The sequence below is a fragment of the Tiliqua scincoides genome, chromosome 7, assembly GCF_035046505.1.
Source record: "Tiliqua scincoides isolate rTilSci1 chromosome 7, rTilSci1.hap2, whole genome shotgun sequence".
NCBI lineage: Eukaryota > Metazoa > Chordata > Lepidosauria > Squamata > Scincidae > Tiliqua > Tiliqua scincoides.
In genome coordinates, this window is record NC_089827.1 from 35,031,512 (window position 1) to 35,047,615 (window position 16,104).

General features: G+C 41.4%; 1 protein-coding gene across 5 annotated transcripts in view; it reads right to left on the reverse strand.

The window, feature by feature from the left end:
- The window catches only part of ABCC9 (ATP binding cassette subfamily C member 9), a 79,180-nt gene that overhangs the window by 28,266 nt on the left and 34,810 nt on the right, over nt 1–16,104 (reverse strand). For 2 of the 5 annotated variants that reach the window (XM_066633335.1, XM_066633336.1), the window contains exons 18-25: nt 12,409–12,447; nt 9,290–9,388; nt 8,986–9,070; nt 7,993–8,073; nt 6,602–6,739; nt 3,322–3,447; nt 2,810–2,906; nt 189–430 (exon numbers count right to left, since the gene is read on the reverse strand). In XM_066633335.1, the coding sequence (XP_066489432.1) occupies nt 189–430; nt 2,810–2,906; nt 3,322–3,447; nt 6,602–6,739; nt 7,993–8,073; nt 8,986–9,070; nt 9,290–9,388; nt 12,409–12,447 (907 nt within the window). Of the gene's footprint in view, nt 1–188; nt 431–2,809; nt 2,907–3,321; nt 3,448–6,601; nt 6,740–7,992; nt 8,074–8,985; nt 9,071–9,289; nt 9,389–12,408; nt 12,448–14,598; nt 14,638–16,104 lie in introns of all 5 variants that reach the window. The other 3 variants (XM_066633337.1, XM_066633339.1, XM_066633338.1) reach the window with 2 other exon arrangements.

Here is a 16,104-nt window from a genome sequence, read left to right on the forward strand (position 1 = left end):
GATCAAAATCTGAATTTTGAATGTAATATTTAAGCTGTATATTTATTTTATTTAGGTTTCTCTTCCATCCATATCTGCAGAAGAAGGTGGTTTGATACTTGCCTTCCCACACCCTTGCTACCAATGTAATCCTAGTACATTTACTTTGTCCCACAGGATTACAGGATTTCCTATAAACTTTGGCCTACCGTTCTAGCAGGCTCCTCCATGGAACACAAGTTCTGGCTTTGGTTCATTGATGTCCACTGTGCCAGCCAATAATCAATGGCAACCATGAACGAGTGCTTCAAAAGTTTAGAGAAGATCATAAGGAAAAGCAGGAAAAACCCTCCAGAGGTGAGATATCGCCAGCACGTTCTCCATGGCATCTTTGTCCTGAACCGCATTACTGTCGACATATCATCATCGTCCTCTTCCTCTTCTTCCTCCTCTGACAGATCACAAATTAAACAAGTCGGTAAGCCTGCCCTTCGTATTCTAATCACAAGGCATTCCAAAAACATGGAAAGGATTTACCTGTATAGACCCAGTTATGCTGGCAGTTTAAGGACTGCTCATTCTCATCTCTTGACAATTAATATTGAGTGAAATTGAATATGTGAATGAGCCACCACAGATATAACACCACAGGGAATAATTCATATTACTTCCAACATGATGCTTCTCAATGAATTCAGTTCACATGATCAGCTTTAGCTACCATCAGTGGTATACAGTGGTCAAGTATATGAAAGCAACACACGAATACATTTGTGAACCAGTTCTTATAGAGACACATAAATAAGTATACAGATCCTTTCTACAGTATAATTTCAACTGGTATAATAGCTTGGTGTTTCCTTGAATGACAATCAACCCCGGGTGGCAGAGCATTAATGTAATAAATAACAAATATAGGCTGATAACACAGGGTAGGGCTGAAGAAAACTGAAAATGCCTCCATTTTGTCCCACCATAATCTCTTTGCTCAGGCAATGGATCCTTCCTGCGTAGACCCTGGGTGCACAACCCAAGTTTGTATGCAGAAGTCATAAAGCCTAAGGTGTATGCAGTAGTTGATTCATAAGTATAGATTATGAAGGTAAGAACCTAGAGATTCACTTAAGCTTCTTTTGAAAGCCTGGCAAGACATTTCTGTTTAGCTGGCAAGGATTCATTTTGCCAATTGCTTTTAGCTTAATTAGAGGTAGTTGCTGATCATTTCTTTTACTTCCTGGCTACTACTGCAAATTCCCCACTCCTCTAATTCAAAGCTGATTTAGAACTCTCTCAGCTCAACATTTCTTCCATTTATATCTTGGTTTGCTCAGGGATGGAATGGTGGCTACTGTAAAGAGGCAGACATCTTGAGTTCTGATGAAGAGAAGTACAAAAATGTTCCATTTTCAGATTATTCTAGTCTTCAGAATGTGATCACTTGTGCACCAAAATTTAGCTATTGCAGAAGCACTTTTAATTAACAATTTTGATAGCACAGGCCTACAAAATTGAGGGTCAGAAAAGTTTTTCCCAAACTTTATGGTGGTTTGGGTTTATGGTGGTTTGGTGGTTTACGCCGATTCCAAAAATGGCATCCGTTTTGCCCGATCACATCTAGTTTTGGAGATACAGTATAGCCTCATTAGTGAATGGTTCAAGCAGCTTCCTCATGAGGTGTAATGGTAATAAAATGGTGTAATCTTAAGAAAGCAAAATGTGTGTTGGCCTGTGTAATCTTATTAGTGAGACCCAAGTATTCATCTATGAATGAATAAGTGCCCAACAGTGGTGTAGCTAATTAACGTGTAGCCTGGTGCAGAGCCCAAAATGATGCCCCAGAAGTGATGTCACAACCAGAAGTGACATCACACCTGAGCTTTTTAAAAAGTGCAAATTGGGGGGAAACCTGCCTCCCCCCCCCCAGCAGTTCACCACCCACTTGATCTGCGACCTCTCCCCACCCAGTGGTATAGCTAAGGCATCTATATGCTACCTGGGATCAAAAAAGATTTTGTACCCCCCCCCCCATGACAAAATAAGTAAATAAATAAAAAGTGTGCCCCTTATTGGTTAGAGACACTGTGCTGGGATGGTTATTCTCCCCCTGCTAAATATAAGAGGAACACCACTTGAAAAAGTGCCTCTTTACCAGTTAACAGGAGTAGCTGCGTTATGATACATGGAAATGAGAGCTGACTCATATTAACACCTTATTGGTTCCATGCTGTATCATAACAACATCTCATTGGCTCTCAGAACAATCAGTCTCATGGGTCAGTTTTGAGTTTAAAAAACTTCCATAAGGCAGTTGCATTTTTGTTTTCTGGTTAATTGGCCATAACTTTTGATAGAATACAGATATTCCAATGGGGTTTGATTCATTGCATTCTGCATTAAATTACCTTTCCAATGATATACAACATGATGGTATTATTTGTACATACCAAATTTTTTCACAATTTTGGCCACTAGTGTCAAGCTCAGCTTGTTGCCCCCCTAAAGCTTGTTGCCCGGTGCAACAGCTACCCCCTGCACCCCCTTAGCTATGCCACTGGGGCCCAATCCTATCCAACTTTCCAGCACCGGTGCTGAAAAGCAAGAGTGCTGAACAGCTCTGAGGCAAGGGAACAAATGTGGGGAGGCCTTGTGGAGGCCTCCATAACTACCTTCCCACCACAGGATGCAGCATACATCCCTTCGGAACACTTACATCAGGACTGGAAAATTGGATAGGATTTGATCCTAAGACTTCATGATGCTCATTCATTCATTTTTCTTAAACAGACAGGGAAAAGTAAGTAAACAAGTAAGCATTATTTATCGCCAATACCTTCATCCTCATCCTCCAGCTGAGCTTTGGATTCTCTTGGGTACATTGCTCTTCGGAGAGTCTTTCTTTCCAGAGCAGTTTGGTCAGCCTCCATGTCCTGTCATCAAGATGTTAAATATGTAACTTTTTGTGCAAGGACTAGTTAGAACGCAAGATACTATAGTTTATTTGCTAAAGACAGGAATGATACCTTGTGCCTGATTCCACTCAGTTAAGTATTTTTCAAAAAACACAGCACTATGAAAACAGAGGAGTGGGAAGAAAGCACAGGATGGGCAGGTTGCTTATCTGTTACTATAATTATCATGTGGTCATCTGTGCAGTTACCTGCAGTGGAGTTTTGCAAATGCACAAAGTTGACCTCATAAGCTGTCAAAGCTTGGTTGACCATTCTGCCCCTGCTCTCAAGAGAGGAAAGTCAATGCTCAGTTGTCTGAACATGGGAAGAACGCCCAATTCCTGTGCGGTCAGCCCCCTCAGTTTAAATTGTCACCTCTGAGGTTTGTTATTACTTTTTCTAATTCCTGGTCTTGGCGATTCATCAAGGTTTTCCAATGTTCATACAGTTCAACATCATTAGTTTGGATATCCTTCAGTGTCCCTTCTCGAAGCACCGTTCCATCCTTCATGGCAATGATCTAGGAAAGAGGAGAATTAGATAAGCATTACTTGCTGCCTTAGAAATTTGGCCTCACTGATCTATAAGTTAGCTTCTCATGATTCAGAGGTTTAATGCACAATCAGTGGCGTCACTAGGATTCGCGTCATCTGGTGCGGGACGCCTGCGCGTCACCCCATTCAGTGGGTGGGGCAACACCCCAGGTGGTGGGTGTGGTGATGTACCATCGCCCCGCCCCCACTGGTTTTTTGGCTGTACCTTTTGTTAGAACACAGATATTTCAATGTAGTTTGTTTCATTGCATTCTGCATGAAATTACGCATTGATTGATATATAACTTGATGGTATTATTTCTCCAAATTCTGATTTTAGTGATTTTGAAAACTTGTAGAGTCACACACCCGTGTCAACTTACTAACACCTTATTGCAGCAGTTCTCAGACTTTTAGCACTGGGACCCATTTTTTAGAATGACAATCTGTCCAGTACTCATTGTAAGTGATGTCATGGCCAGAAGTGACATCATCAAGCAAATTAAAATAAACAATTATAAATGATTAAATTAAAATAAAAGAAATATTTAAATAAGGGTGAGCCACTCCTGTTCCACCAAGTGAATTTTCTCTGTAGTCTGCCTGCAATAACAACCCCCAAAAAGAAGCAGTGAGATTTCCAGCCCTCCCTAGTACCCAGTTTAAAGTTCTTCTATTTCTAGCATATCAGTACAAAGACCCACCTAACTTTGCAAGTGCAAAATAGAAAACATTCCCTTTACCAGTTCAAGCCTCTTTTTGTGTCCTTTTTAGTGGGGGTGGGGGGTGGGGGAGGCTGCCTTCTGGAGCATTTGTTGTGCTCAAGTTCCATCTGGCCATTCTGGTGTCCTCACATTCCCCTTTGCCTGGCCTGACACATCTGCCAAGGCACGTCTGCCTACTCGCTTACGTCTGCCTACGTCTGCCTACTCGCGAGTAAACGCGATGTGACCATGAGGTTGCTTCGCTTTCCATAGGGCTCAATAGACTCGCAGCTGGGAGGGAGGAACCTCCTTCTCCCTTTTGTGTTTTTGGGGACTGCATTCATTGGATCAGGACCATTCTGACATTGTTGGAGTCCTCTCAGCCTGCCCTTTCTGATGGACTAAGGCAAGTTTGCCTACTCATGAGTAAACGTGGCCACGTGGCTTCGCTTCGGACTCAATAGACTCGCAGCTGGGAGGGAGTGGGGATCTCCTTCTTGGGTGTTTTTGGGGGGATGCCTTCATTCGATTGGGACCATTCTGGTGTCACTGGATTCCTCTCAGCCTACCCTTTCCAACGGACTATGGCAAGTATGCCTACTCACGAGTAAATGTACGATACAGCTCACTTTCACTTTCCATAGGGCTCCATGCATTTTTTCTTTTTGGTTTTTTGGCCATAACTTTTGAACAAAAGGAGCTATTTTGCTCTAGTTTTTTTGCAATGCACTCCACTTGAAATTCCGCATCCAACAGTTTATGGTATGATGGGTAGCTCCTAAAGGCCCACCTGACTTTCTAATTGTTCTGTGATTCCAGACTACCAGGAAATGAGCACACAGTTTGTGAGGGAGGAATGCACTAAACTGGCACACCAGACCCCTATAATAACCCTGAGGTGGCATGCAACTTTTGTTCATGTCATTCAGAGTCTCTACATCTACACCATTACTTAGTTATGACTCCTGCAAGTATCACAACTGTCCATGACAGGAGGCAACAAGTGAGAAGAAAGCAGGATAATCTATTTGAAAGCAATTTTCAGGCAAAATGTTTATTACCAACCTATTTTAGAGTTGACTTGGAACCCAACAATGCACCCTGAAGCTCAGGATCAATTTATTAGTTATAGATCAGCCTTCACCCCTGTACAGGTGTTCTTGGATCCCCATCTTTAAGTGAACATTCAGTCTAATCCAGTGCCTTTGTTGGGTAAACAGACACCCCCTGCCAGACACTCATTGTGCAGGCTACTGAAGACTGATTGCCTCTTTGCATTAAAAGACTCTTTGCTGTGTAAACAGACACTCTGCTGCAAGCTATATGCAGTCTGTCCTTAGGCAGAAAGTCCTTAAGCAATGCATGCCTGTAATTTGTCACTCATATGAGTGATAGTGGCAGAGGGCAGAACTTACAGAGGGCAGCTATTTCTATGTGAAAGAAGCACTGAAAACGCAGAAATCCCTTTTCATGGAAGTATGTCTCCTGTACATGGTCTTCCATGATACCCTCAACCAACATCAAGTAAGACTGCAATTTTATAAACTTTTCTGGGAGTAAGCCCCATTAAACACAGTGGGGCTTCCTTCTGAGAAAATGTGCATAGGATTGCACAGGTGAGGGATCAAATGTGTAAATTATAGTCCATTCATAACATCTGAATTAATAAAAAGACAGTCTAACAAGGATCTGAGAGTGATCCAAATATTATGAATTGGGTTAAGCAAATATATTAAGAGAAATCATGCTTTTTTTCTTTTTCTCAGAATATTAGAATTCAGAAGAAATGTCCACTGACATTTGACTGATAACAGGTTGAGGACAAGATAAAAGAACTAGAGCCCAATCCTACACATGTATACTCAGAAATAAGCCCCATTATGATGAATGGGGCTTACTAACAGGTAAATGTGGATAGGATTACAGCCCAAATTTGCTTGCAACACATAACTAATGTGGTGATAGTCCCTACTTTAGATATTTTTGAAAGAGAAGTCAGAAATTCATGCAGGACAAGTCTATCATTTGGAGTTAAGTACAAGAAGTAGAAAGACTTCTCAATATGGAGGTTCCACTCCTGTTTATAAGGTATTGGAAAAAAATGACTAGACAGGGAATGGCTATTTCTGTTCTGCTCTGCATGCAAGCATCCTGTGGGCACTTGGCTGAATGATGTTGGAGTCACAGTGCTAAGCCAGATGGATCTAGTTTGATCTAATCCAGCAGGACAATCTAGGTTATGGTCTGAGGACACATAATGCAGCCATCTTGCTGAAGCTAAGTAGGTCTGGTTCTGGTCAGTGTCTGGAGGAAGACTGCTGGGGAGCTACTATGTACATGGTCTACGGTTAAGTTCCATCATGAAAAACCAATAGATGTGATAACAAATAAATAACATTCTACACTGGAAATAATATACTGGCAAGTGCTTTCTTACCCAGTCAGCATGTGGCAAGTACTGCAATTTGTGAGTCACCAATACAAGTGTCCTTTTGTCATCCTTGAGGAACTTCAGGATACCCTCTTGCATTAGGTGATCACTCAAGTGAATATCCAAAGCAGAAAATGGATCATCCTAAAATGATACAGAAAGAAAAAGCACATCAGAAATTAGATTTGACTTGTTCACAATAAATATCTCATAAAAAACCAGCCAACTAAAAGTTGATTCTGTTTATTACAGTTAGGGGCCGACATGAAGACAAGGACTCTGCTGATCTCATCTTTATTGTTCTCAGACAAGCCATAATGCTGGACCTTTCAATGTCATCTGATGAGGGTTCCATCTACACAAGGAATTCTGCTTAGTTTTGACTTGAGGGGCAAACTACACAATATGTTGATTGCATAGTTTGGTTCCTCCCCCAGCTTTACTTAAAGAGGAGCAATCAGGATCAGGATTATGGTGCACAGGAAGGGAACAATGAACCCATACCTCCATTCAAATATTGGCTGAGCTATGAACAGGTGATCTCTTGTCCAAGGCCACACTACTTTATTACATTAGATGTGTAGTATAGCCCTCCATTTTTAATTTTTTTATTAAAATAGGTACTGGGTTCCTATTTGTGATCAGGATCGCAATGCATGAAGCAGAGCCTTTTAACCCTTTTCTGTCTTGCTATGGTCCTGATTAAAATTCCCCATGGAATTTCATGGCTGAGTGAAGATTTGAGCCAGAAGGTTCTTGGTTCACAGCACACACCCTGACCTGCTGCATGACAACAGCTCTGCCTTAATGTGTAGACTGCTTTGTGTTCTACAGCAGTAATTCTCAAACTTTTAGGGAGATTTACACCCTAAGTACTCCCTAAGTAAGTCTTTGCAGGAGAGGGGCAAGGGCAGTGACATGATCCGCAGGATCACATTGCTAAGGGGAGGCAAGGGGGTGCTTTCACTAACATAGGTAGGGCTGCTGGAGGCTTCAGGAGGTGCAGGGAGCCCTGTGCAGCCCTTTGCATGAACTAGTGGGTTGCAATCCACCGGTTTGAGAACCACTTCTCTACATCTAAGTGATGATAGGGAGATTTCCTGATGTTACACTGTAGCGTTAAAATCCAACAGTCTTGTGGCACCTCAAAAAGTAGCCAATATATTATCGCAGAGGCTCTCATGGATTAGAGTTCACTTTTGCTTTCAACAGGGAAATTCAGAGTCAAGCATCAAAATGTCAATAACCAAATATGCCACCTTTTCCCAAGAATTCCAAGCGGAGTTTTGAGTGTTAATTTCAGTCTGAATAAATGGCTGGAAACTTAAATACCAAAAAAAGGGGAGAGGAAGAAAGGGTCATGCTGTGTCCTTTTTAAGATATAAAAACCAGCTCACCAGGAAGACAATGTTGGTGTTTTGGTAGAGTGCTCGAGCAACACAGATGCGCTGCCGCTGGCCCCCACTTAAGTTAATTCCCTAATGAACAAAACAGACCGCATCAGTCTCTGGAATAAACACAGTGATGTTTTTATTGACTATACTTTGAAAAATGTCTACTTTTCAAAACTTTTTTAAAAAAGGTTTAAAAAAAGACCCCAAAATTTAAAAAAATCTTCAATATTTTTTAATCTAGTAGTTCTCAATCTTTTCAAAGGCCATAAAGGCTACTGCCTGATTTATAAATGCCAAGGGGTTCGGCTGTATTGGTGATTGAACAGCAGTGCTTCCTCCCCTCCCGAAGTAGCAGCTTGTTTAACCCCTGATGCATATCACCTAATCGGCCCTGTCAGTTTCATAAACCACCAAAAATGGTGGGTCATGAACCCACAGTTTGAGAACCACTGCATTAAACAATTTGTTGTACAGTTAGGACCATTGATAGTCAAACCTAGAGAGTGTTGGAATCATGGAAATATTTGTCAGGGAATAAAATAACCCCAAACAACCAGTAGGTCATAAATCCCGTCTTCTGACAAGTCACTGAGCTTACGCATGGCTGCCTCACCACATTCCTCAAAGTCTCATCCCCCCCCTCAAATTCTTGAAAGATGCCTGCCCTGGAACTGCCTGAGGAAGCCTCTAAACTTTGGGGTCCAGCAGACCCTATTTCCATGGTCTTTCAGAGCTGCGGAAGCCATGCACTGTCATGGTGAGGAACCTGCGGCAGCCACAGTGGTAGAGAATGGGGATGACAGCAGTCAGTCTGATCTGCAGAATGTGGAAGCTAAAAGCAGGACAACAGCAAAAACTGTGAATCTCAAGGAGATTTCTACCGAGGAGGCAACTCAGGTTGATGAAAACAGCTTCACTGAAGCTCACTGAAAACAGCTTCATTAATGGGTTCAGTGAGGCCAAACTAGAGTAATCATTTCTTGATTCTTGATTTACCCTTTCTCCGATTTCTGTCTGATCCCCAAAGGGCAAGAGATCAATATCAGGCTGTAGGGAGCACGCATCTGTGACGGTTTTATACCTGTTGAAAGATCAGGAAAAATAACTAGATGCAAAATTGTATTGAATGAGCTGCCCATCCATTTTGAACTAAGTGCTAAGTTGTTTTCATGCGAAAAATTCCCTCTATGAAGTGTTGTAGCCTCTCATCTGCACGCCACTGTGTCTTCTAGCCTTACCAGAGAGAGGAGTAAGAAGCCTAGGGACTTTTGCTGTTGTAGTGTAGGCATTTGCACATTACCTCTGTTTATTAAATGGGCTCCCAAAGATAATGTTTTCCTCCACAGTTGCATTCAGGAGCCAGGGTTTCTGGGCTGCATAAGCCACCGAGTAGCGATTCCTGATGGAAGATGAGAACATAGCTAGATTAGAGGCAGTGGGCAGGCAGCTTCTTTTGGACAGAGTTTTGCAACTGTGCACTGACAGTGGTAAGACACGCATACAAAGAAGCACACAAAAGAAAAGCAGCTGTTAGAGTAACCAGAGTGCAAGTGGGAAAGGGAAAGCTTTGAAGGAAACAGTTATGTTAGAGGAGCACCCATTCTCTGCCCTGGTGTTTTCCCCCTGTGATTAATTAACTCTGTGATTAACCAAAAGGTGTCCTTTTCTCACTGATCAGCAGAGGCAATGTGCAGTGAAAAAGGCTCACAACCTATATTCTGACAGTAAGAACATAAGAACAGCCCCACTGGATCAGGCCATAGGTCCATCTAGTCCAGCTTCCTGTATCTCACAGTGGCCCACCAAATGCCCCAGGGAGCACACCAGATAACAAGAGATCTGCATCCTGGTGCCCTCCCTTGCATCTGGCATTCTGAAGTAGGAGAGCATGGCCTGCCTCTGAATGTCCTGCATTCTGTCCAGGAGTTTGACAGAATGGACTCTACACACTGCACAAGTAGCAGCAAGAATCTGGATCCCCTGTGGTTGCACACTGCAGAGGAAGTCAATATGGTGGGCAAGTTGTCTTGTGGAGAGCTTTCTTCATCATTTTTAATCTTCTCATTAACAACCTCCCATAAGCGTCCAAAGAACCCAGGATTCCTGAGATAACAGTTTGAAAACCACTAGCACATTCTATTTTATAGTATTTGATTATTGGCATACAATAGTGTTTGATAACAGTGGACATCTAATGGTGTTTTTTTTTAAAGTCTGATTGCATTTGATCAATATTATGCAATGGTATTGCGCCTCGGTCAGCACTAAACATTATGTGTAATGATTAGCATGAGATAATTTATGAGAAATTGGGCCCAATCCTATTGGGCTGCTGTGCTGCCAGAACTTGTGTTCCAGTGGCACAGTGCACTTTACGGCCATCACAAAACGAAACACAACATTCAGTGCAGCTAAGCTGCTGCCACAAGTGTTCCGCCAATGACCCCCAATACTGGTATGTCAGCATAGGGGGAGGACAGGAGGTGGGAGAGGGAGGAATTGGATGGAGACTGGGGAGGGGTGGGACAAAGTGAGGCTAAGAAGGGGGTGGTATCAGTGGCAGTGGTGCCACCAATATCCTATTCCCCTTTCTGATCTCAATTCACTGTCCCAAGCCCACTTGAACTTGCACCAACTTGAACCTGCACCAACAAAATTGCTGATGCAAGTGTTCTCTTACCCCTTATCCCAACTTCTGGGATTGCTCCCTGTGAATACAACATGCATTCCGGGAGCATGGCTGCATCAGTCTGGTTGGGCTGCCCATATCTGAAACCAGCCAAGATAAATACTATACCATCAAGAGATGCCAGTAAGTCTAAAGCTTTTGAATGTTGAAGATAGATTTCAATGCTGAATTTGACATTTCTGATTGAACATTTGATTGGTGAATTTGGACATGTCATAGCCTATTTGAATATTTGCAGACATTCATTCACCACTAATCACCATTGACATTTTTGTAAGTACTGTGTTGGGTTTTATCTGATTAGACTCTCTGCAAGTTTCAGTGGTAGCTACCTGTGACTTGATAAAAAGAGACATGGGTGCTGGGAAATACTGACTAATGGTTAGAAGCATTGGATGTATCCCCCCCCCCCAGTTTCCATATTTTAAGAATTTAGAAAACCAAAAACTTGTTATACTATGTTAATAATTTCCCTTAAGTTATCAGATATTGGATAACACAGTGGTTCCCAGCCATTGCAACTTGTGCTATTCGTTGGAGCTAAAATGAAATTGCATTCAAATTCAATAAACGTCTGTGAATTTTAATCACTGAAATCAGAATCATGAACCTTTGGCTAAACTCCAGTTCCAACAACAGAATCAGAGTTTTGTCATTTGGAATCTTACAACTAAGATGCCGACATTGTTATCCAAATGGAGCTTGGGCATCAAATGTTGGGTCTTGATTCAAAATGCAAATGTCATAACTCTGGAAATGACAGTTTTTCAAAAACTAAAATCCCTCACATTCAGATCCGTACACTCATAATCGTCATTTATACTGAAAATTTATTTCCATTTTCCTACACATTTTGTGGGAGGTACTTTTTCATTTCTTTTCTCTCCCCTGTGCTCAGTGATCAATGTATTCAAGACTACAGGTAAACTCTTAGTTTCATTGACATGAAACTTAAATACAATATCATTTTCTTTCTTCATCAGGTAATTTTATCATTATCTGATTTCTTTTATATTGGTGTATCTGATTGCTTTAATACTGGTGACTCCAGTCCATCTTAGGCCTTGAAGCAACCCAAGAGCCAAGGCAGATGAGAAGAACGGAGGATCAATACTTACAAATCATATTTATCAAGGGACGAGTGAGTAGCAATTTATTGACAGGGGTCCAGATAGTTACAAATTATTCAGTCTTCATGTGGTGCAGGAGCAGCCAATTATTCTCTTACTACTTATTCATTTATATCTCAGCTCTCTTCCACTTGGAGCTCAAGTCAGGGTACACAAAACACCCTAGCAGTCTCAGGAAGGTGGTTGTTTTGTGTGCCTTTGGACATGTCACATATGATATGGGAGCGTCATATGAACATCTGATTTGCACAGCTCTCCCCTTTTCCCCCCTCAAAGAAAGAAGGACATTCACCAGGATCTGCACGGTGAAGGATAAAGGGGAGTGTTTGCTCCTCCAGCATAAAAACTCTTTGATTGGCCTAGTCATAGTCCAAAATGGAGCTTAAACATCTGTAACAAGTAGTCAGAAATGTATGTGACCAGAAGTTCAGAATTCAGATGGATAAGCCCATTTCCCTCAAAGACTGGAAACCACTATGTTGAGAAAAATCTACTAGTTAATGTATGCTAGCAAATTATTGTAACTATAGTAAAGAAACAAGGCATTGATCGGTCGTAGAGTACAAAAAGTGGAGATTAAAGAAGATTCAAGAATAATACCTCCGACTTGCTTCAAAAGAAGAATCGGTTTCAATTACACTGCAAGTTATGGTAAACAATATTTTAGTGCTTGGGAAAGAAATAACAGCAACTTGGTGAGCAAATTGTGCACATCAGATTAGGAACAGTCAAAAACAAAAATAAATCAAAATTGAAGCCCAGGAAGAAATCCATCTTGTCAATTGAACATAATTCATATGCAGCTGAGGAGGATATTGATAAAAATTCTGACCAATTTTGCATATTCTCCATTTTGGAGCTGATACCTGCTCCAAAAGCAATTTTTCTCAACAAGGTGCCCACTGGGTTGGCCCTTATCTTTTTCTAATATCCTATGAGACAGGGATCTTTTATGTCCTCATGAGATGTCATCAAGTCCTGCAAACTTGCAGGGCCTCAGCATGGAGACCTTGAGATCAGATATCATTTTTATGAGAGTCTACCAGATTTTGAGTTTCCAGGTGGTCCTATCAGCAGATATCTTCTGCTGATTAGGTTCTTAAGCCCCACATGAACATATGAACCTGCCTCACAGCGAAACAGACCATTGATCGATCTACCTCAGTATCGTCAACACGGAAAGTTACTCTCCAGGGTCTCAAGCAGGAATACTCGTTTCTGTTGGAGATGCCAGAGATTGAACCTGGGACCTTCAGCATGCAAGTGTGCTTTATGACTAAGCTGTGTCCCTCTCCAATGTTTTGTGAGTCCTGAGGGCCTGGGTTAGTCACCCATATGATAGGGCAAGCAAACCTTCCCTGCAGGTCATTGCTTTGGGAGAGGGAGAGAGCTCCTTGAAAGAACTGAGGTAAAATTTACATTTCCTTTCAGCACTATAACTTGCTGCTTTTCCGGTCTTATGATCATACAATGCTAACTGGTTTCCTGTGAACATGACTGCTACTAGCTATGCCCAGTTGAGAATCTGGTTTTGTGATGTCAATCATTATGCCCTGTTGATAATTTTTTCTTATTTCAAGGACCTCCACCACATTTCTGAACAGTTTGGAAAACTATCATATATTGAACTTCCCCATAACCTTGTGTCCTTCCCATTTCTGAGAAGAGCTCAGATTCATTACAGAACATGTCAAGATCACACATATGCAAACGGCAATGATGAGATATATATCTGACAGTACATCACCACAACAAGCCATAACTCAGGCAGCTTAAAAGATGAAACTCATGCCTGGCCAATGGAGACACACTCAAGAGGACAGAAAGCAGCAGTGACAATTACATTGCTTTTATATGGACATGGGCTCTGAAATCCCAGGAGCATGAAATGAAATTTTAGAACGAGGAAAGAAAGAACATTGGCTTAAGCAAAACATTCAAACCATACATAATACATATACATATACATATACATATACATATATATATATATATATATATATATATATATATATATATATATATATATATATATAAAATAATAATAATAATAATAATAATAATAATAATAATAATAATAATAATATAAACCATTGATTAATGGAGTCCTGCTAATATTAGATTCTAGTATCCCGTCAAAATCAAGACGTGGCTTGATAATTCTTCTCTATGGATTCATAATAGCCCATTCTCAACACCACAAGATTTCCAAGATTTCCGAGATTACCAGAAGATGTACAGTGTTTCTCCTGTACATCTCCTGTTTCTCCTAGGAAGGAAGAGTTTCTTGTTATTCTAAATTATTTCCCCATTCAGCAAAGGATTACTAAATCAGAGGCTTATATAGAGCCAATAAATCCTTGCACTGAGGCACACAGAAAGCAGATAGGAAAAAAGCCTCTTGTGCAAGAGTTCTGGATCCTGAACACAGGATACAACCTGGAGAGCCTCTAAACTCTTAAGGCAGGGGTCTCCAATGGTCAGGTTTCAGATAATAAGACCCTTGGGGTCAGGGTGCATTCTCTTGAATTTTGTGGAGACACACACACACGAATGGCTATGAGTGTGTGTGTGTGTGTGTGTGTGTGTGTGTGTATAAAATCTCAATCCACCTCTGTGACATTGTTTGCATTTTTTCTAACCCCTATCTCTCCCTATGCTTACTTCTTAAGATCAGTGGGCATTAAAATCAAGCATGCAGAATTATGTGGTAAAGGAATCATGAAAGGAATTAGAACCTTGGTTATTATGTCAGGGAACTAAAGTCAGTGGGATTTAATTTAGTAATACCTGAGGCATCCTTCTGCGATCGCCTCCCTGTCAGGTAGTCTGAAATTATCAGTAAAACATAACCATGTTTGTTGTCAGTTACAACACAGGGTTGGGAAACATCAGGTCTCTGAGGTATAACTATAAGGCCTCTTTGTACAATCTTTTCTATTATAGGACTTCCAAAGGTCCCATTCTTCATTTATTAGGGGAAAAAGGTTTCTAGCACTCAAATAAAACTGAAAATATGGTGAAATATTGAGCAAGTGGAAACAAGGACAGAATTGAAAGCAGGGCTGAATTGATTTTATTTTTCAACTCTAAATCTCTAAATCCATCTGTTAGTTTTCCAGAACAAAGTTACATTTTACACATATGATATCATGTGTTTCATGTTCATTAACTCAAAAGACACCACAATCGTGAAAATGATGTGTTAAGTAGGAAAATTTTGTGCAACAATATGAGGCCTGTGGCCAACTCACACATGATACATGCATAGTGTGGTCCATAACTTAACTTAAGCTGATGCAAACGCCCTGTGCCAGTGTCTGAGTGTCAGAAATGTGCCTTAAAGTATGTCTGAGACAAGACAGGAGTTGAAGAGGCCAGCATGAAGGCCTGATCTGACCAGCATGGAGGTGTGACCTCCCTAAGGCCAGATCCAGTGCCAGAAAGGCTGAGTTTGCACCAGCCAAGGCGAGAGGGATTGGGAAAAGGTGGCAGGAGGCTGTTAAGGAGACGAGAAGGGCACATTTTTGAGTGGGGGAGGGCGAATCAGGAATGGGTGGAGTATGGGACCGGCCATAGCAGTGCAGGCCAAATCCTAACCCAGGCCAACCTGCCTTACATGGGTTGTGAAATAGCAGGCACAGATCTGAGTAGCCCCATGGGCTGGTTTGGGCTCGAAAAAATATCCCCTTACCCCATGTTGTCCTCCAGCTGGTACCTACCTTGTGCTGAATACAGTCCAGGCCAGCCAGCCTGGTGGTTCCAGCGCAAGTTAGTATTGCACTCACAATTTGTCTCCTGTAACCTGCTATGAGACATTTGTCTGGAGCTAAATAGGCTTCATTGCACAAAAGCCACCAACTGCTGACTAAAGATTATGGTTACAGACAGCTCATATATCCAGATATTTGCCCACAATTTTAGAGAACCAGGCACAATTCAATTCTCTTGCATGTATAACTTTCAGTTATATATATGGAGGAGTGGATCCCATAGAGCAGTGGTTCTCAACTTTTTTTTCCACTTGCATACCCCTTGGCAGCCCATTTCGATGTATACCTCATATTAGTAGAATATTTTGTAATTAATATATAGTTGTTCCTATTTAACATTTGTATGTTTTCAACTACTGATCCATATCTGATAATACCAAAATTGATGACCAGAAACCAGCAGTTGTTGGAGCTTTCAGCTGGTGCCTTCCTTCTGCCTTGCCAGCCCCACAAGGCATTATAATACAGACTTAACTTTTCCCGCCATTATTCAATTCTTTTTCAAGTACCCCTAAAGGTCCTG